Consider the following 21,905-nt stretch of genomic DNA (forward strand, 5'->3'; position numbering starts at 1 on the left):
CACTAGGCTATTACACGTGACCTTGGGCCACATGGTATCCATGGCCAAAAGGGTCCCTTGATCCAGGTTGCACATGTTCAAGCCATAATGGTGCCCCCTGGACACGTCAGATATTGTAGGAGGCAGTGTTCCTTATCTCGTGTGGTTAATGACCTCGATTGGTGGCTCAGCTTAGCCCAGCTGACCAGGGGAAGTCCTGAAGTCGGTGGGGTCCTAGAGACATGCCAATAGACTGGCATGGGGAGCCTGCTGCGAAAAATGGGCCTTTTAGGACGAATGGTCAGAGACAAAAATAAGTGACAAAGCATAAGCTTCGTAGAACCAGGGGCGATTCCATTTAGCCCAAGCACAGCGCGTAAGGGGTAGTGGCCGAGAAAGACGTGCTGATCAGGTGCAACAAGGGTCTCCCAGGTTAGACACATTGATACTTCTGATGTCTTTGGAGAAGACCGGGTTTTAGCCTTCGCGCAAGCAATCTATGGGATGTAGGCAATGCGACTGCAAACGGGTTCAGCAGAGAGATTATACCCAGGAAAGTGGATGCTCCACCCGGAAATTTAAGAACAGGTCGCACCGGTTTGACGGCTGTGTGAAGTCCCCTTCCCCACCCGCTTTAGCAGTCGTGTAGGCTGGGGACACGGATGTCCCAGGAGGGCCGCCCTGTCCGCAGCAGTGTCCCAGTAGAGACGGTTGAGCGGTTTAGTTGGGGAGAGAACTTCCCTACCGCTAATGAGGCTCTGTTTCTGGTTCATTTGGACCGCGTCGGAGTGCCGGCCACCCATTGTAAGGTGGCGAGGTCAACAAATCTTGTGCAAGAAAAGCGCCCATTCTATACGACCGCCCGACCATAAGCCGACGCATTTCTTCCGAGCTGTTTTTTGTGCTTCGTTTGTTGTCCTTCACCCCACACCTCCGATGAGCACGGTGGGCTACGTACGGTGCGAAAGAAGTTCAACGTACACACGCACGGACCAAACATGTGCGACGTTCAACAGCAGCGGTTGAAAAATATCTATTGGGTGCTTTTGCGCCATCTGTAAAGCGTTCGCATTTGTGTGTTCATTGCTTGTGTTGTCATATTTAGTGAACTTTGGTTAAATGCGTCAACCTGTAAACGGCTTCCTGCCAGCACGGCCGGATAACGTTCCAGGGAAGTAAAAAAATAATCCTGATGGCGAGCGATTGACCACACGTACACACCACATTCGGTTACACAAATCGCACATGTGCAAGGCACGCACCCACAAGGCCACAGAAACAAAAAAAAATCAGTTTGCACGCAGAAATGGTTTTATTTATATAGCGTCAAGATAAGTCCATCTGTTCCTAATTCCTGCGCAGTTTCAGAATGAGCCGCACCCAATGCAGAGAGACCAGCCCCCGGTGTGTCAGACTTCCTGTCACAGTGAACCCATCACCTGGTCTGCAGCCACGTCACCTGCGGGGCAAGGTCGACTTGCCCGTGTGCACACACATTATTGCAACCCACAGCCATTTGTTCCTTCCGTGGGGTAACACGGCGTGTCATTTGGTGGCTCTGGGTGAAGAATGTAAATCGTGTATTACGCAACAGCAGATACCGACTGCACGCCGCAACTCGGCAGGTAGTCGTCGTATTTCGCAGCACACGGCAAGTCAAAAGCATATCGCTAACGGATCAACAACAACAAAGTGCTATATGTAACCAGGACAGGCTTACCCAGTCTCACGCCTCTTCTAGCAAAATCCTGAATATGATATTTCAAGGAGTGTTTTGCATGGAGATGCTGGAGTATTCCAAGGAGCCCCGTGTGTAGACGGAGATAACGCCTGAAGGCCGACACGGATGCATGAACCAGATTGCAATGCTGCCATCTTCTGGCCGCCTTGCATTCCACGTTTCACAAACGCGACACCAACCCTCTACTCCAGAGCAACGATTCACGAGTGTGCCACCGCACCCAGCTTATATAAACAGATGTAGAGGCACAAAGGGCTTTCTTACTTCATTGCCAGGATTTCACTTCTTTGCACTCACTGTCCACACAGGAATGAGAATCTTTGAACCCTTTGCACATAGACTCTCAAAATATACACACACCAAGGTTAGGGCCTTTAAAACCACAAAAGGTTGCAGAAAAGTAGACGTCAAGTTTCGCCCTTTGTACTTGAAAAAAATCACAACTGAAATGAACAGGCCACTTCTCGAACAATACTGCACATTACCTGTGTTTATTATTGCAAACCAGTGTCAAACAACCCAGACACACGCGTGCATTCACAGTATCCGTCCAACTACACTTGGCAAGGCCCCCGAAAAGAACCGTGTAAACATGTAAGAGCATCCCCATCGCAATTATACTTAAATACCCATCACCAGCAAATAATAAAAACAATTACCTTTGTTTTTTGACACAACCCTTTAAAAACAGACTGCAGCAGCCACATTATGGAATTACAACTGCCCTGCAGAAACCAACAAAAACAAAACACCCCACGTGTATAGCTGGTGCATATTAAATAGAAAAAGTTTACAATTTCCCCAAAAATATATTCATTTTCCAACCGTCACCCTTAGAGAAAAAATATCGTCATGCTACAGGCCCAACGGAAAGTGTGCTACGGACGTATTTACCATTCGTACAAAGTAGTCATACGCGTACAAATCAAACGAGTTCCACAGCCGTATAACTTTGAAAATCTCGGTGTTTTTACACTTTCACTTCACCTCCAACGGGTCAGTATGCCACCACCATATACACGACTGCAGAGAAATGGCTTGATTTGCTCCATAAGCCCGTACAGCAAAGCTCAGTCGTGCAGTGGCTTTCAAACTCAAAGACCGAGAAACAACCTTGACCCTTGCACATCTTTTCCAGCCGTTCTGCTCTAACACGCAAATTATGCAGGACACACTCCACGTTTGTGCCGGTCCATTTAAAATGACTAATGTGGAGAGGCATCCTCCCGTAAGAAGGCAGTGCCATGGGAACGGGGTTTACGATCCGACACTGCTTGTGCACCCAAGTGACCCTGGAGCTGGGTGTTCAATTGATACAATCCAGTTAACCGGCATGACACGAAAACCCACGACAGCATTGAAAACGGGCTCAGTCTGATATTGTAACGCCGTGCTCTCAGAAAAGCACAACCGGCAATTCGCCGCCGCCCTCGTTATAAAGGATAATTATGGATGGCCCTCTCCTTGTGTCCATGACGCTTCTCTCCTTGAGACCGCCATGGAAACACTCGTCATTGCTGTTTGATTGGTCCATCGCCCTCGCGATCGCAAGGCTGGGAATGGGGAAATAGGTTTTCTCCTTGTTCCACGAGCTGCCCTTTGGGAAAGAGCAGCCGCTCTGACATCACCTGGCACGCGCACAACACAGAGGGACGGCAATGCCCCATCAACGCCAGGCTGGGGGGGGGGGGGGTTCACTCGGCAGACAGAACTCCGAGTAATGAGCAATTGTTTGTCTAAGTGCAACACTATCCTCAAAGTTGTTGAGAAATGGGGGGGGAAATTTGGGAGAAAAAAATAATGGGAGGATATGGGACACTGCGGTTATAACGGCGTAGAAGACGTCACAATGGAGAAGCAGTAATAGGCGGAGAAGAGGAAGGTCGTGAGCAAGGACTTGGACGCGAGATGAAGTTGAAGTAGTTGCAGACAAAGGGGACGGCAAACGATGAAATGGTGCCACCTCGAACCTCTTGGCCACATGTTTACGGCGAAGCGTATAAAATCAGGCATGCTGTTGCACTGGTTTTACTTCCTTCCCAGCGACGTTAACTACATCGGAGTGTTTTCTTTGAAAAACAAGCACATTTTTTACACATTAGTAGCTGTTGTGAAAAACTGTTGGGAGTAAACCCCCAGAAGCTTTAATTAGTAAAAAGTATATTCTGTGAGCCACTCGCAGAATTTAGTCAACACAAGTTTGTGTGAAGAATGTCTGCAACAGGGATCAGTGTGTCACAGACTTGCGAGCTCATGGTGGAGAGGCTCCCAGATTTGGGTGTCTCCTGTCTGGGTGGTGGCACCTTGAGTGGAAGGGTGTGTGTGAGTGTGAGCAAGTGAGTGTGTGCGTTTGATGCGTGCGTTTGATGCGTGCGTTTGATGCGTGCGTCTGATGCGTGCGTCATGGCAAGGGTAGTTTTTTTGATGCGTTTGTGTTCAGGCACGCAGGGACTGAACTGTGCACCGACACGAACCCAATTTAAAGTTTACATTCTGTTCAGGAGAGCAGAGGTTAATCCGACCGGAGTGTGGATGACAGCCGATGTGACTGTTGTGGGCGGTGAAGGCGTGTTTTTCTGCGCGTGTATTCAATCAGAGACGCGCGCGAGTCGACGTGGGCAGAGGCGCTACCGTTGGCGCTTGGCCTCGAATAGCGTCGTGTCTTCGTCCTCGTCTCCCAGGTCGTCCGCCAGCGGGTCCATTTCCACCTCGTCCGCCGGCGTCACAATCACGCCGTACTTCCGCGGCTTCCGGAACCGTCTCCTCATTCTGTGTGGTGATGCCGTGCACACACGTAACCAGGTAAGGCCCCACTGAGCCGTGTTGCTCTTTTGCTCAAGCGACCTGGCTATCACAAACAATAGCTCAATGAAGATGGCTTATCACGTGGAAATGTATAGCAGCCAAATACTCTAAACGCGTGACATTGAATCTAAATGTGGAGGGAAAAACCGGAGGACCCGGAGACAAATCCATGCAAGCACAGGGAGAGAGAGACACGCAAACTCCAAATATGTGTCAGGGTCAGGATTTAACCCACGACCTCCTGTATACCAAGCGAGGGAATTAACATCTCACCACCACGGCGCCCTCTTGTAATGGTACAAGAGGTGGTGATGTGGCCCTGCGGCAGTGCATCCACAGCACCTTGCAGAGGTTCACAGTTTGAATCCAGCGGATGGCCCGGTTATTAATGCGGCCGTACCAATATTGTGCGCCGTCTGCTTCACAGCAACCGTTAAAGATTGCTCCGATGTCATTCGCAGGGACAGACCTAGACCTTGTGCATACTGGCGTCAGGGTCACAATAGAAAATTCCACCGCAAATGACTCATTTGGGATGTGAGCAATCTTCACCCCCTAACGGTAGACGAATGCTCACAGGTCGCTCTTGCAAATGAGCCTCATCCTGGTCTTCTTAAGTTCTCACCAAGTTAAACAAAATAAAACTTGAAGCAAGCAGTCACGGGTGCAATCACACGTGTATTCACACACACGCACTCCTAGATTCATTTACTTCTAATCTGACTGCAGCGCTACACACCTTACGACTCAGGAAAGTAATGTTTTACTGATTTAAAAATCAAACAATCTCAAAATGCTCGTATCGAATCGTCCGCGTAAGAATACATTACTCACAATTCATGCGAGCATTCCCTTTTGGCTAACAAAACGGATGCCACAGCTCAGTCAAAACGCAAAAAAGCGGTGCAAAGAAGACGAACGCCGTAAATCACCGAGTCGCAGTTTGAAGCTCCCGTTTAACACACGAGGGAGGCCGACCGGAACCCAAACTTCACGCCAAAATTAATGTCAGATGTGTGATGACGTCAGGCCACCTGACATTCGTTGCACAACGCGTAATCCAATATGGGTGACGTGTACTGACTCGAAGCGCACACAGGTGGCGATGTGCCCAGCGGCAGGCTCGGGAGGGGAGCTTATCTCATCAACTCGACTGGGCCACGTGGCTTGCTCTGACCCAATGCCGAGCGAGGGTCACTGTGGATTCCTTCAGGCATGCCGACGGCTGAACGATAAAACTCAACTTTTTTTTGTTGGACCAGATAAGACCCACTGAGCTGTTTAGATCTTTTTCAAAAGCGACCTGGCTATCACAAACGATTGCGCAACGAAGTGGCTTATCAACATGTGGAAATGTATAGCAGCCAAATACTCCAAACGCATGTTGATTCTAAATGTGGAGCGGAGGACCCGGAGAAAAATTCACGCTCCCATTGGGGGAGAGAGACATGCAAACTGCAAACATACAGCAGGCGTCAGGGGTCGGGATCGAAACCACGACCTCCTGTATACCATGCGAGGTAGTTAACATCTCGCCACCGCAGCGCCCTTGATGCTGCTGTTCACTCAAGAACACCCACAAGCACCAGATGGCTCTTGTTGCTTTAAGGGTGTATACTATTCTGCAATTGCAAACACAGCTGACGGCAAAACAAATTGTAGAACAGGCATTGTTGGGTGGGGAGGCTTGTACGTCAGGTAACATTCAAAATTAAATTACAACTTCCTTAATGGCCCATTTTTTTTTTTCAACGGGAATGTGAATTAGATCAGGGGTTCAAGCTCACGTCATACAAACAACAAACTCAAGTGACCATTTATATTAAGGTCACCTCTGAACAGTAAGCCCCAGGACCATACAATATTTGTGCTACGGCGAACGCGTCAACAGATCGTGCGCACACATCCACTTTACTAGGCGAACGCCTCTTCAGCAAGAAAGACTTTAGTTGCAAAATAACAAAGTTTACCTGGTTCTTTTTCATAAAATATAATTGTTGAAAAAAACTCTACAAACTGGAACCTCGTGAATGTCGACTTCTGGCCGAGCTCTAAGCTGCTTAGAAAGTTCACTTATGCACAGACACAAGATGAACACCATGAAGGTATTATTGATACAAAGAAAAAAAACGAGACAATATCAAGTCCGATTTCTTGGACACGTGTTAAAAGAACACGCAACTGGATACGAATGTGGGAAATGCAGAGGTAACAGACTACTAAGCAGCACAAGCAATGTGAAGTGGATTCAATTGGGAGTAATCTCATCCAAAGTTGTTGAGTTCAACAATTCATCAGGGACACCGCGAGATGGAAGGCCACGACCGCGGACGTTCTGGAACTTCTTCCGCCACCGACAGTGGCCAATCGTGCTCATCGGAGACACGCAGAGCGAGCGAGAGAGAATTATCACGCAGTGGTCAGGAACATTTATAATGATGATGATGACGACGACGACGATCTCCGGATTATTCAACATCACTGGGCAAACAAGCTCCGCGTGTGCTCGGGGAAGGGGTGCAGCGCCAACCTCAAGCGAGTCACCGAGTAATTGCCGCTGTGCCCCGGGGTCAAGTGGGAGGAGGAGGAGGGAGGGAGGAGGGCCTCCTTCTCCTCCTCCCTACGCCCTCGTCACACAAAGGAGGCCTCGGGGGGCACGAGGCGGAAAGGAGAGAGCGAGAGGCAGCGCTGTGACAATAAACACAACCCTCTTGTAGATCACGCGGCGGCGCGTACCACACATGTGAATGAATACAAACAACACACAATGTCACTGTTCGGTCAAGGACTCCACCGGATTGATAATAAAACATTGTCAGTGACGCGTCGTGTATATATGTTGGGCCGGACCATCACGTACACGTGACATTGTTGGATCGATAAAACGTCCAAGCACCGGCGTGTCCGACTAGCCGGTAGAGGAGCTCTGCCGGGGGACAGTTCTGAGTCTCCCCGAGTGGCCGGTCACAACTCACTGCCCCCAGGTGAGGGGTACGGGGTACGGGGGGGGCGAGAGGGGTGAGGAGTACGAGGGGGGGGGGTGAAGAGTACGAGGGGGGTGCAAGGGGGGTACGAGGGGGGGGGGGAGGGGGTACGAGGGGGGGGGTACGAGGGGGGGGGAGGGGGTACGAGGGGGGGGGAGGGGGTACGAGGGGGGGGAGGGGGTACGAGGGGGGGGAGGGGGTACGAGGGGGGGGGAGGGGGTACGAGGGGGGGGGGAGGGGGTACGGGGGGGGGGGTACGGGGGGGGGAGGGGGTACGAGGGGGGGGTACGAGGGGGAGGGAGTACGAGGGGGAGGGGGTACGAGGGGGAGGGGGTACGAGGAGGGGGGGGTACGAGGGGGGGAGTACGAGGGGGGGGGGTACGAGGGGGGGGTACGAGGGGGAGGGGGTACGAGGAGGGGGGTACGAGGGGGGGGGTACGAGGGGGGAGGAGTACGAGGGGGGGGGGTGGGAGGGGGTACGAGGAGGGGGTACGAGGGGGGGAGTAGGAGGGGGGAGGAGTACGAGGGGGGAGGAGTACGAGGGGGGAGGAGTACGAGGGGGGGGGAGTACGAGGGGGGGGGGAGTACGAGAGGGGGGGGGTACGAGGGGGGGGGTACGAGGGGGGGAGTACGAGGGGGGGGGGAGTACGAGGGGGGGGGGGTACGAGGGGGGGGGGGTACGAGGGGGGGGGGGTACGAGGGGGGGGGGTACGAGGGGGGGGGTACGAGGGGGGGAGTACGAGAGGGGGGGGAGTACGAGGGGGGGGGAGTACGAGGGGGGGGGGTACGAGGGGGGGGGGGGTACGAGGGGGGGGGTACGAGGGGGGGAGTACGAGGGGGGGGGGGTACGAGGGGGGGAGTACGAGGGGGGGGGGGGAGTACGAGGGGGGGGGGGTACGAGGGGGGGGTACGAGGCGCAGCGATGGGGGGGCGAGGGCCTCACCGCAGCGCAGCGAAGAATCCGAGCACGGCCACGACCCCGAGGCAGAAGTAAGCGGCGCGGCGCAGCACGGAGGCGTCGAGGGAGACCCCCAGGATGTGCATGGACGACGACGACGACGTGGAGTTGGGGCCGACTGCGCCACGCCTCCGCGTCACGGCCGTGATGTTCGGCGAATTCGCAGCCGCAGCGGCAGCAGTCGCCTTGACTGCGGTCGCGCCTTCTCCATCGCCGCGCGTTGCGGCCGCGAGCAGCAGCGACACCAGCAGCAGCAGCAGCAGCGAGGCTGTCGTAGCAGCGCCCAGAGAGTGAAGGGCGCGCATCGTGGCTCAGTCGACGGATGGAGCGGGGGGGGGGGCTGGGAGGGTGTGAGACGCGAGGCCGCGCTGCTGTCAGCTACCGCCGCCTAAGTAGCGGCCGGGGCAGTCGCTGCAGGAGTGGTATCAGCAGTCAGCTGTGCCGCTGCCGCTGCTATCTCTGGCTGCGGGTGACGACGGGGCGCTGTGCGTAGCGCGGCTGCGGCTGCGGCTCCTCGTGTCGACGGCGATCGGCCGCTGGGCGCCAGCGACGCTCCCCGGGTGACGCGGGCGGCCCCCACGCGCGCCGCTCACTTCCGCATCCGGGCAGCCACCGGAAGTGCCCCCACCCTGAACCCCCGACCCCGCCCCCACCCTGAACCCCCGACCCCGCCCCCACCCTGAACCCCCGACCCCGCCCCCACCCTGAACCCCCGACCCCGCCCCCACCCTGAACCCCGACCCCGCCCCCACCCTGAACCCTGACCCCGCCCCCACCCTGAACCCCGACCCCGCCCCCACCCTGAACCCCGACCCCGCCCCCACCCTGAACCCCGACCCCACCCTGAACCCCCGACCCCGCCCCCACCCTGAACCCCCGACCCCGCCCCCACCCTGAACCCCCGACCCCGCCCCTACCCTGAACCCCCGACCCCGCCCCCACCCTGAACCCCGACCCCGCCCCACCCTGAACCCCGACCCCGCCCCCACCCTGAACCCCGACCCCGCCCCTACCCTGAACCCCGACCCCGCCCCCACCCTGAACCCCGACCCCGCCCCCACCCTGAACCCCCGACCCCGCCCCCACCCTGAACCCCCGACCCGGCGACTTGGTCGCGTGATGGTTGCAGGCGACGGGGGACACACGTGCGCGCGCTTCGTTGGTAAATACAAACAAACAACGAGACGACGAGGTCTCTTGTCTGCCCGCCCACACACACATACCGCGCGGTGTGGGTGTGTGGGTGTGTGGGTGCAGCGATTGTTGTGCGGGTGACCGAGCGAGCTTCTGTGCTGCCGGGCTCGGAGCGAGCCGCCTCTTCACAGATCGCCGCTCCCCCTTGTCAACAACGGCCGCCATCTGGGTTAGGGATCTACATGGGCCGTCGACTTGAGAGAAAAAACAAAATTATCTTCCCAAACGACTGTCGGGGGATACGTTGTTCCTCAGCCGTAACAGTAGCGCAGCATCACCCTACCGGGTTGGGGAGGGAATGCAATAGAGTATTTAGCAAAAATAAAATTAAAAATTCGATGTCCTTCACCAACATGGCCGTGACAGGGAGCGATCACCCGATTGGCTGAGCGGGCTCACGTGGCGCGAGCCGACCAATGGGGTGACGACGCGGGCCGGCGGGCTCGCTGTTTTAAAATCTCGGGCGACTTTTTCCGTTTTGAGCTCAACCGCTGAGGGCTGAAGGCCGAGAGTCGCCGTGCAGTTAAGTCGCGGGTGGTGGTGGTGATGGTGGTGGTGGTGATGGTGGTGGTGATAGTGATGGTGGTGATAGTGTTGGTGGTGATGGTGGTGGTGATAGTGTTGGTGGTGGTGATGGTGTTGGTGGTGATGGTGGTGATGGTGGTGGTGGTGATGGTGATAGTGTTGGTGGTGATGGTGGTGGTGGTTGTGATGAAGGTGGTGGTGGTGGTGGTGATGGTGGTGGTGAAGGTGGTGGTGGTGATGGTGATGGTGGTGATAGTGTTGGTGGTGGTGGTGATAGTGTTGGTGGTGATGGTGTTGGTGGTGGTGGTGATGGTGGTGATAGTGTTGGTGGTGATGGTGGTGGTGGTGATGGTGGTGGTGATAGTGTTGGTGGTGATGGTGGTGGTGATGGTGATGAAGGTGGTGATGGTGGTTGTGATGGTGATGGTGGTTGTGATGAAGGTGGTGGTGGTGATGGTGGTGGTGATGGTGGTGGTGAAGGTGGTGGTGATGGTGGTGGTGATGGCGGTGGTGATGGTGGTGATGAAGGTGGTGGTGATGGTGGTTGTGATGGTGATAGTGGTGGTGATGAGGATGGTGGTGGTGATGGTGGTTGTGATGGTGATGGTGGTTGTGATGGTGGTGGTACCCCCCCCAGCGCGTTCCGCGTTCGCCCGCATTCGTTCCGTCTCGTAGCCCCCACCCGCGGTGTCACGATGGGCGGCAGCAGCAGCGGCAGCAGGCATCTCGCCGTGGACCTGCAACCCCAGAAGTTCGCGTGCCCTCGCTCGATCTCCGGACACGGCAGTCGAACCCAGTGGGCACGACTCTTAAACCTCTTCACCCCCCCCCCCGGCGCCTCTGTCCACCCAGGGGAAGAAACGGGGCCCACGGCCGTGGCGGGGTAACGTGTGGGGGTCACCCTGAGGCCCCCACTCCGCACCGAGTGGCATGACGGAGCGATCGCTGTGTCCTCGTGTTGTTCACCATCAGGGAACCCGCAGAAACGACTGCGGTGTCGGCGGCGTTGACGCACGCGGCTCTCTTGTTATATTGGTTGCCGACCCCTGGACCATGCAAGTCCGGCTTACCATGGGTGTCCAGTTTACCATGGAAGTCCAATTTACAACGAGAGTCCAGTTTCCCATGGAAGTCCAATTCACCATGGAAGTCCAATTTACAATGGGAGTCCAGTTTACCGTGGAAGTCCAGTTTACCATGGAATTCCAATATACCAAGGGTCCCCAACCCCCTGTTAGGAACCGGGTCGCACAGCAGGAGGTGAGCAGTGAGTCCGCGCGTGGCCCGCCCCCATTATTTTATTATTTACCACGTCCGTCCCCGCCTCTTTTCCGCACTTGTCTCAGTCACAGTGTTGGTAAGCCCACAAGCTGCTAACCCCCTGCCAGAATGAGTAATAAACGTCGGCCAGAGAGCTTCTTTGAAAAGGGGGAACGACCCAATGATGAACCCCCCCTCCCCCCGGTTCGTGAAAAAATTGTCTTCCACGAAACCGGTCCCTGGTGCCAAAAGGTTGGGGACCGCTGCAATTTCCAATGGGAGTCCAGTTTACCATGGAAGTCCAGTTTACCATGGAAGTTGAGTTTCCCATGGAAGTACAATATACAATGGGAGTCCAGTTTACCATGGAAGTCCACTTCACCATGGAAGTCCAATATACAATGGGAGTCCAGTTTCTCATGGAAGTAAACTTGAGAATGGGATTCCACTTTACCATGGAAGTCCAAATTACAATGGGAGTCCAGTTCACCATGGGAGTCCAGTTCACCAATGGAAGTGCTCGGCAATCTGCGGCTCTGGAGCCGCTTGCGGGTCCTTCAGGACTGTTTGGTGACGTCATTTAATAAGGACCACCGTCTCGTTCACATGTATTGTGGCTCTTGAAATATTAGGTTTATTTAACCGAATTTGAAAACAATAGCTCTCGTTATTTCGTTATGTTTGTTGTAAGTGTCGGTGTGCCGAGTTGTTAATTCCCCTCAGCTGCCTCGGGCATGAGTGTTGTCAGTAGTGGTGGTGATGCTGTTGTTGATTCATGGTGACGTCTGTCAGAGAGAAACCTGTCGAGTCTGGAGCAGTGAAATCCTCGACACGGTCTCGTCTGTCTTACTACTGGTGTCTCATTGTCTCTCCCAATGTATATTCCCGTGTCTGTCTCATCCCGTGTCTTTTGCCTAACTGCTCCAGTGTCTATACTCCCGTGCGTGCTCCCGTGTCTCGCTCTAGCCTAACTCGTATTCTCTTATTCAATGTCTCTTTTCTCCTTTCAGAATCAGAATATTTATTTATCATGGAGGAATCCGATGAGCTATGAAGCTCTTTTTTCAGAGATGTCCAGTCGGGGCGGATCTGCAAATCTGCCAATGTTTCCTCCAGTGTATGTCTAATCCCGTGTCTCATGCCTTCATGCTGTTTTGTATCTTGCCTTCCTGGTGTGTGTGTGTGAATTTGTTTTGTGTGTGGGCATGTGTTTGGCAAGGTAATGTAGTGGTTAGCATGCTGCCCTATGAACCAGGCAATCCGAGTTCGATTCCCGCTCACGGCCGACACCAATTATGAATATCTGAACCTGTCCTGGGCATCCCCTAGGTGGACTCAGCCTCAAATGAGTACCTAGTATGGTGTGTAAACATTGCCACTAGGGAGACAAAGGTGGTCGGGCGTGGTGCTGGCCACCCACCCCCTCGTGTACCGTTCCTGCCTTCATAGGTGCTCGCTAACATATCTTGCCTCAACAGTCTGGTAAGGCTTTACGGCGGATCTTTGTCTTTGGTAAGGTAGCACAGTGGGGAGCACAAGTGGCGCATCTGCCAGTCATCTCGGTCAATCCATAACACCATAATACCTGGGTATGTCCCGTGACCTGCTCGCAGCGAGCCTTGCACACTTCACGTCGCCTCAAGATTCACCTAGCCTGGCGCAAACACCATTGTGATGCCACCGCCACTTCTAGGCGAACAGCGGTTGCTGTGGATGTACGTGGCCGTGTGTTTGTAGTGACTGACTCAGAGACAATAAGAGTAGGAGTTACTCTGGTTTATTAACACAACCTGACAGTAACACTTAGTAACTATGTGGTTGTTTGGGGGCGCCACAGGCGCCCCCCAAGCACGGCTCTCCCTCAGGGCAGCAGTGGAGAGAGCGCGTCTGGCTCCCTCACGGCAACAGTGGAGACAGCGCGGCTCTCCCTCAAGCCAGCATTGGAGAGCACGGGGGTCCCTCAGGGCAGCAGTGGACGGAGCACGGCTCTGCCTCAGGGCAGCAGTGGAGAGAGCGCGTCTGGCTCCCTCACGGCAACAGTGGAGACAGCGCGGCTCTCCCTCAAGCCAGCAGTAGAGAGCACGGGGGTCCCTCAGGGCAGCAGCGGACCGAGCACGGCTCTGCCTCAGGGCAGCAGTGGAGAGAGCGCGTCTGGCTCCCTCACGGCAGCAGTGGAGATCGTGCGGCTCTCCCTCAGGACAGCAGTGGACAGAGCACACAGGGCAGCAGTGGACAGAGCATGGCTCTGCCTCACTCTCACTCAGCCGTCTCCTCCGTCTCACTCACCCGGCTGCTTGCTCGCGGTCACATGACGCACTTCAACCAATCCGGGGGCGTACATGTTTGGGAGGAGCGCAGCTCTGGTTGGCTGTTTGCTCGCGGTCACGTGATGCACTTCAAGCAATCCGTGCCGCGTTAATCCACAATGACAGAGTCACAGAGCTGGGTGTTTATATATTATAAGTATATTGTGGCCTGGCTCCGCCCCCGGCCATGCCTTCCTTCTGGAACCAACTAGTGGGTTCTCGACGTGCCCCTTCCGTAACCCTTCCCCTACACCCATCTCTGGTCTATCACGTGGCCTGCTGTCAGTCAGGGCTGCTGTAAGCTGCAGATCCCCTTCCCTGCCAACAGCTAGCGCTATGCTGCTACGTGACCGATTCTATGTCACTACATGTGTTTTGTGCTTGTTACATATGTGCGTGTGGATATAGGTATGTTAGTGGAGTCCGGTAAAAACAACCCCCTACCTCATGGTGCCGGACGGGCAACGCTGTCATGGGCAGTGCTGTGAGGGAAGGGCCAATTCCGATTGGCCTTTCCCCTCATGGCATTTGTGATCACAGCGGCCAAATGGGGGCTCTGGACGGGTGCGAGGGGCTGGTAACCCCTCCACCTTAAATTAATTACCGCTAAACCACGACGGGAAATTTTAATTAACAAGCTTGTGCCGGAGGCCCCGGAGGGACAGGCATCTATGATGTCTCCTGGCCAAACCCCATTTGGCGGAGCCAGGAGACTGAATCCTTACCCTCGGGGCTCCTCCAGAAATAAAAAACCACTACGTGTGGCCACGTGGAATGTTCGAATGCTCACTGCGGAGGAGAGGCTTCCACTCTGTCGGGAACTGGATCGGTACCACCTGGATCTCTCTAGTATTCAGGAGGTCTGGTGGACCGGCTCTGGCTCCTGCCACCATGAGGGGTGGACAGTCCTCTTCTCGAGGCAGGAGACGGCCAAACAACAGGGAGTGGCTCTTCTTATGAACAAAAGAATGAAGGGGGCATGGGAGTGTGGCGGTGAGGTGTGGGAAGCTGTAAGCTCCAGGCTACTTTGGGCTCGCCTTCTCATCAACCAGAGGTGAGTAGTGGTGGTCGTGGTTACTTCTGCCCCCACTGAATACTAACATCCGTGGAGGGATGCAGGCAAGGCCGATGAGTCAGATGCCTTCTATGATCTGTCACAGGTGCAAGCTAAAGTGGCCCCTCGGGATAGAGTCATCTTGTTGGGTGATTTAAATGCCCGAGTTGGTGATGATGCTGGCACCTGGTCTGGAGTGATGGGAAGGCATGGGCCAAATCAGGACAATAACAACAGCAGGTAGCTGCTAGATTTTTGTGCAGCCCATGGGCTTGTAATTACCAACACGCTGTTCCAGCATTGGCACATCCACACAACATCATGTATGCATGCTGGGTCCAAGCAAGAACATCCGCTGGACTACATAGTGACGGAACAGCGGATACGGGCCTATGTTCTTGACACCAGGACCTACCGTGGAGCTGATCTGCACACTGACCATCGACTTGTCATCTGTAAGATGCGCCTGCCATTCTTCCACTCCAGTTAGCTAATGAAAATTGCAAGCGAGAATTTAATCATCGCTTACGGCTGGGGTTGGCATCGTCCCCTACTCCTCCTGATGTCCAGAAGAAATGGGCAAGGTTTAGGACTGTGGCTCAGGCAGCTGCAACGGCTGCTTTGGGTACACGGTCCAGACCTCCCCAGAGACCCTGGCTGACAGAGGAGGTGTTCAAGCTGGCTGAGGAAAAGTGACAGGCTCCAGCATCCCACGTCGGAGAATGAGGAGGCTTACCGCAGCCTTCGCTCGGAGGTTCGGAGAGCCGTGAGGCACTGCAAGGATGGGTGGTGGTCACGGGTTGCTGAGGAGATGGAGTCTGCCTCAGTGGCCCTCGATCACAAATCGAGGGCCACTGTAATAAAGGTCGTGGAAGCGACTTCTGGAATCCGGTCTTTATTTGTCTTTCTTTACAACACTCCTTCACGCTGCTGACAGCGTGAGAGGGATAGAGAGAGACGCGCGCAGCCACGTGGCAGCCTGGACCCCCGCTCTCGCGTGGCCTCTCCCTCCGTTCATTCCAGTTCTGACCACGTGTTGTTCGTCTCCACTCCTATTTAATACCTGGGTAACGTGGTACCTTTCCACTAATCCTGGTTAGCCTCATTGGAATCTTCCAGACTCCATCGTAGGCTCCCGGGACCACGCCCCTGACTCGTCTCCCCATTGGCTGTGGCTAAAGCCAGCAGAACCAATCCTCTACTTACAGCTGTCACCTTCCCATTACGTCAGGGCCACGCCCCTAGGCTTCCCCCCATTGGCTATGGACCAGGACCGGCAGAGCCAATCATTGTGACGAGTTGTGATCCGTCAGCGACCCGGATATATCCTCACATTACAATTCCATCAAAAGGGGAAAGAACGGTGATCCAATCTCCGAACCCCAGGAACAGGTTTGCAGATTTGTTGAGCATTTCTGTGAGGTCCGAGGGGAGGGGACATCCCTCAGCCTGGATAAAAACGTGGGACAAAGTGGGGATGACCCTGCCGAGGCTGTGGTGCCTCAAATATCCCCTGTGAGTGGCTGGCCGAGGTGCCATCCATTGAGGAAGTACTGAAGGTGATCTCAAGGTGATCCAGAGTCTGAGACCAGGAAAGGCACCGGGTAGAGATGAACTCCCATGCGAAATGCTGAGGGAGGGTGGCGTTTGTGCACAGACTGCCCTACATGACATAACAACAGTCTGGACTACTGGACGGGTTCCGCAGGATTGTAAGGATGCCCTGGTGGTCCCCTCTTTAAGAAGGGGGATCGCACAGACTGTAACAACTACAGGGGAATATCACTCCTCAGTGTGCCGAGAAAGGTCCTGGCAAGGATTATTCAACATCGCCTTGCTAGGTACGCTGAGGAGAGGCTTGCGGAGCCCCAATGCGGTTTCAGGAAAAGGCAGTCCAGCACAGATGCCATATTTTCTGTCCATCTGCTACAGCAGAGGTGTAGGGAATTCCAACAAGACCTACATCTCTGCTTTATTGACCTAGTCAAGGCCTATGATACCATCAGTAGGCCTGGGCTCTGGGTTGTTCTTCATGCTTCCCGCGTCCCTGACCCTCTGCTCGCGATCATTAAGGACCTTCATGATGGTTAGCGGGCCCGGGTAAAACTACGTGGCCGGGAGTCGCAGCCATTCCCTGTACACCTTGGGATGCGACAGGGATGTCCTCTGGCTCCCACATGATTTAACATTTTTTTCGACCACGTAGTTCGTGAAGCCTTCAATAGCTGTAACAGAGGAGTTTCCATCTGGTACAGATACAATGGGAGGCTGATTGATGCCCGGGTGCAGTCAAGGGGTGGCTCTCTATTGCTCAACCATGTTATGTATGCCGATGATCTGGTAATTGCTGCTCACTTTAGAGGAGGAGTTGGAGGTGCTGCTGCTGAACCTGGAGCTTGCCACTAAGAGGTGGGGCCTTACCATCAGCCCCACCAAAACTAAGCACCTGCCTGGGTATTTTGTACCATTGGACACTCCATCCCCACAACTCCCAATTGGTGATGGGGCAGTTGTGGAGAGTGGAGAGTTTCCCATACCTGGGCAGTGTGCTCATGACTGGCTCCGGTTTAATAGCAGAGGTCTCACTCCGAATCAGTCGAGCGGCATTATCTTTTCATCGGTTGCGTAACGCTGTGTGGAAGCTACCTGGTTTGTCGCTCCGCAGGACGCTTCAAGTCTTCTCGGCCACGGTCATTCCCTCCCTTTTCTACGCTTGCGAAACGTGGCCCTCCCTAATGGAACATCTTCGCTGGTTAGAAACATTTAGGCTGGCCTGCCTACGATTCATCCTGGGTTTAACCAGGCTGGATTGTGTGAGGAGCTCACAAATCCTTGAAAGATCTGGAAAAAGTCCCATCGGTGAGCTCCTCCGGCAGGCAAGGTTGCGTTGGCTGGGTCGTGTAGCCCGCATGTCAAGCCACTGCATGTCCAGCCACCGCATGCCTAAATAGCTTTTGTTCGGCCGGATCGAGGGGGCTAAACGGGCGCGTGACCTCCTGCCAGCGGGCGTTCAACACTTCACGTGGCCTCAAGGTGCACATAGCCTGGCACAAGCGTCGTGGTGATGTCACCGCCACTTAGTGGCGAATGGCGGTTGTTATTAGTGGAGTTGGTGTGCGAATTAAATAGTGTTATCGTTTCTCAAATGAATTAATTTAAAACATAACAGTTTAGCATTCTAAAACAGTTGATAAATACTCGGGTTGACCAATGGACAAAACCTGTTTTGTGAAAAGTTTACAGGAAATAAAGTGAAATTTCGAGGTTAAAGAAAACCCTTGCTATTAAATTATAATATCCTTAACCAAGGCAAAAGGATATTCTGACTACAGAATCTGCAAAGCCATCACCCCAACCGTAATGAACGAGCCATCTGAAGATCCAATCAAAACCATCACCTTAACTTACATAGCACGGATAAACAAAATGATTTCCAAAATTATGAACAAACACAAGATCCAGGTCCGATTTAACAGTGCATAAAATTCGTGACCTGATCCCATCTGTGGAAGACAAGATTCCTGACATGCAATATCTTGGCATCTACAAACCAAGCTGTATCTGCAGAAGCAGTTACATTGGGAAACCAAACGACATGTCTCGGACCGTGTTCGTGAACACAAGGCAGATCTGAAACACGGCAGGACCAATACTTCTGCAGTGGCTGATCATTACTTTAATGCGGCTGGCTCACATGAAATAGATTTTTCTAAGATGATGGTAATTTGCAAGCCGACTGGCTATCAACAAAGATTTGCTCACGAAGCCATCCATATATACAGACACAATTTCAACCGAGACGATGGTTTTAAACTTGGCAATCATTAGAAAGATGTCATGACTTGTTTTGTGTTTTCTTGTCCACCTCCACCGTCAGCAGTGTGGGTGTGTGGAACGAGGTGCAATGCTTTGATTGGTGCAGACCTACTGCCGGTGTCAAGCCCTCTCCTACATTAACATTAGCTGCCCCGCCCATCTCTAAACCTTTACAAACAACTTGCCCTCAGAGGCTAACCTCCCTGTTCCTGATGACAACCGCTTGCGTTGCGATCGAAACGTCATGATATTTTATTATTTTTTATTCTACGTGACTTTACCGAAAAAACCATAGAATATCCTTAACCAGCCAAGAATATTGTATAACCTCCACTCATTACTCAAAGATGATTAGCAAAACCTAACAGTGCCTCCCAGTTTCAATTTAAAGCTTCGTGACTGCAGGGATTCATATTCTTGGTTCTTTCGGTAAAGTCACGTAGAAGGGAAATAATAAAATAATAAAAATAAACCAATAAAATTATCACGACGTTTCGATTGCAACACAAGCAATCATCATTAAAATTTTTCTAAATTTCTTTCTGTGGTTGTCACACCTGATGAGAATTTTATTGTTTTATTTTTATTATTTTATTATTTCCCTTCTACGTGACTTTACCGAAAGAACCAAGTGCCCTCCAGATTCAGTGGTAATAGTGGTTAACGTGTGACACGGTAAACCGGCCACCTGAGTTTCATTCCAGGCCACAGCTAACATTGCATGAGTAGCAATTGAAATCAGAACCAGTCTTGCAACCCGCACTAACCAGCGTGGTGAAGTATGGTTACAAAACCACAGTGCCTTACATGGTGTGGAAAGGCATTCATCCTTAGTGGATTGATAATAGCTAGAATTTCACCTCTCATGGCTAAAGCTTATCTCTGACGTATCTAAGCACCTGAATATGAATCACTGCTGCAGGCTCCCAGGACTAATCTCTGTTAATGCCTAAACATTAATCATGAATATCTGCTAATGTGTACCCTCTTGTTTGTTTTTCAGATAAGGTGGTGTAACAATGGAGGCTTTCATTGGAGAATTACGGGAAGTCAGAAGCCTCACAAATGCTGTAAGTTTAATCGGACATTTTAAACAAACCATCGTGGTATATTCATACTTATCATATACTGAGGGAGGAGCGGTTGTTTTTTGGTTCGGGAGGCAGTGCGCCATGCAACCTGCTTTGCTTTTGCGGGCAATTATTGGCAATAAAGCCATCGTTATTTTACGTGCCAATATCGGCCCTCAATAAAGTGGGTATCAGTGTGCATTACAAAGGAACGGTACCGGGGCATGGAGTAACAGGAACGAGAACAAAAACCTGTCACGACCTCAACGGCTAAGACCGACTGAGCAAAATAAATTGCAACCGCGGGCAAAATAAAGTTTCAACCATGCGTAATGAAGATCATAATAAAGGTAAGTTGTAAATACAAAGAAATAAAATAAAAGAAAAATTAAGACAGTTTTTATTTTACATTGTAGATTTCATGGGAAGGCAAGTCTAAGTTTGGTGTGTTTTGCCCAGACCATGGAATGAGAGACAGAATTGAGAGAAACTCGGCGTGATGTTTGGAGCTGCGCTTGAGAAGGCTCCGCAACCCCCAGCGTCGTCGGGTGTACAATCCTCGGCCGGTGAAAGTCTCGCGCCGTTCCCGTGGAATAGCGGAGTGTACACAATGTGCCTGATGTTGGAGGGAGATGCGGTGTTGCTTGTAGATAGGGGGCCAAGCTACACTGTGCTTTGTTGGTTTGGAGAGCAGCGACCTTGAATTGGATGCAGAAGCGGCCCGGTAGCTGGCGCGAGCTGGTGCGGAGGGTGGGCATGATGAGTTCAAAACGGCAACCACGCCGGATCATCCGGGCAGCTGCATTCTGCACTTAACTGGAGTCTCTGCACCAAGTGGATAGCTCTGTGCGTAGAGGGCATTCCCATAATCCAGGCGTGTCGAGATCAAGGCATGAACTAAATAACATCAGCGACGAGCGATATCTGATCCGTTCGTTTTTACGATCTCCATTCTTCATTTCACACCGACCAGCACAGTGAAGTATGGTCAAACTACCCCGTGACCAATGCGGTGTGAGGGAGACCTTAATCTGGCAGTGGATTGACAAGCGACTAAACTATTCGTGATGTTAAACGTGTGGCGTACTCAACACAAGTGTAGTGGATTCAACTGAGTCGCAGACGTACTTCTTGAAGGCAACACATTAATTAACACCAACACGTAACACAAAGGGGTTACTGCCCCTTCACCAGATAACCGATGGTGGGGGACCACCAGGCTAACTACGCTAGTTACTGGGAGTAGCTACAACGGACAGGACCCTAGCTGGAGAACCTCGTCCATGTGTTGGTGACTTCTTCTTGGACGTAGAACGTAGATCGTAGATCTTCAGATGACGGCAACAACGCTGAACCCCAGTCCCTGTGCGGACCCCGGTTTATATGCTGCTGAGTCGTGGCTGGCCCCGCCCTTGGCCACGACCACCTTCGAGAAACCTCTCGTGGTTTCTCGACCCTTCCCGTAGGATCTCACCCTGACACGTGACCACCCCCTAGCCCCCGCCAGGGGCCCCCTGTGTAGATCTTACTGGTCACGTGTCTTCCAGGATCAACCAGAGTGCCATGGCCTAGGGTAACCTCATCCCATGGCTGACACTCTCACACCCCATCCTGTAGGAGTCAGCACTGCACGCCACCCATGGTGCCATTGAGCGCTATCCCAGCGCTCACCAAGCCCCCTCTAGGGCTGATACTACACCCACATACGAGGTGTCCGCGATGACGGTGCATCGCACGCCGTGCCTCGCTAGAGCCGGCAATACACAGCAACATACACGATGTCGCTACACACGTGATGTCCGCGATGTGAGTACATCGCACGCCGTGCCCATCTAGGGCCGGCACCACACAGTGACATCCGCGATGTCACTACACAAGCATGAACGTTGCCTTGTTCGTGCTTTCAGACCCCTTAATGGCGTCTTTTCTCTCCTTCCCTTGCTCGGCTCCTCTCGTCTTTCCTCCTTTGTGTTTCTGCACTCTCAGTCGATTGTGTTATGGGCACATTATAAATGTAAGTTGTTATACAGCGGTCGATCGTACTTCAGAGCTTAAGAGAGGGCAGAATAACCTCATAGTGCACGCTGTGAACAAACAGCGGTATATCTGTGTAAAGTTGATGTTGGAACATGTTTACACTGGCAGCCAGTAGCAAACAACTCTTTCAATAGTTAAAGAGGGATACGTACACTGATGTAAATTTAAAATATGTA

General features: G+C 53.0%; 2 protein-coding genes across 9 annotated transcripts in view; one reads left to right on the forward strand and one right to left on the reverse strand.

The window, feature by feature from the left end:
- Nucleotides 1–2,178: 2,178 nt before the first annotated feature.
- On the reverse strand, nt 2,179–9,086 carry LOC133354247 (membrane protein FAM174B-like). The gene is made up of 3 exons (XM_061570946.1): nt 8,453–9,086; nt 4,352–4,489; nt 2,179–3,348 (listed from the first exon to the last, which is right to left on the reverse strand). Exons 1-3 carry the CDS (start codon nt 8,770–8,772, stop codon nt 3,345–3,347), a joined length of 462 nt encoding a protein of 153 aa, XP_061426930.1. The 5' UTR covers nt 8,773–9,086; the 3' UTR covers nt 2,179–3,344.
- Nucleotides 9,087–9,536: 450 nt separating this feature from the next.
- CTC1 (CST telomere replication complex component 1) overlaps nt 9,537–21,905 on the forward strand; it is a 139,092-nt gene continuing 126,723 nt past the window's right edge. The window contains exons 1-3 of one of the 8 annotated variants that reach the window (XM_061570930.1): nt 10,132–10,183; nt 12,457–12,563; nt 19,631–19,692. In XM_061570930.1, coding sequence (XP_061426914.1) covers nt 12,497–12,563; nt 19,631–19,692 — 129 coding nt within the window. In that variant the 5' untranslated portion in view covers nt 10,132–10,183; nt 12,457–12,496. Of the gene's footprint in view, nt 9,630–10,105; nt 10,184–10,249; nt 12,564–19,625; nt 19,693–21,905 lie in introns of those variants that run through there. The other 7 variants (XM_061570931.1, XM_061570933.1, XM_061570936.1 and 4 more) reach the window with 7 other exon arrangements.

This window comes from Lethenteron reissneri, chromosome 46, assembly GCF_015708825.2.
Source record: "Lethenteron reissneri isolate LAM-NWPU_2019-01 chromosome 46, ASM1570882v1, whole genome shotgun sequence".
NCBI classification, from domain to species: Eukaryota; Metazoa; Chordata; class Hyperoartia; order Petromyzontiformes; family Petromyzontidae; genus Lethenteron; species Lethenteron reissneri.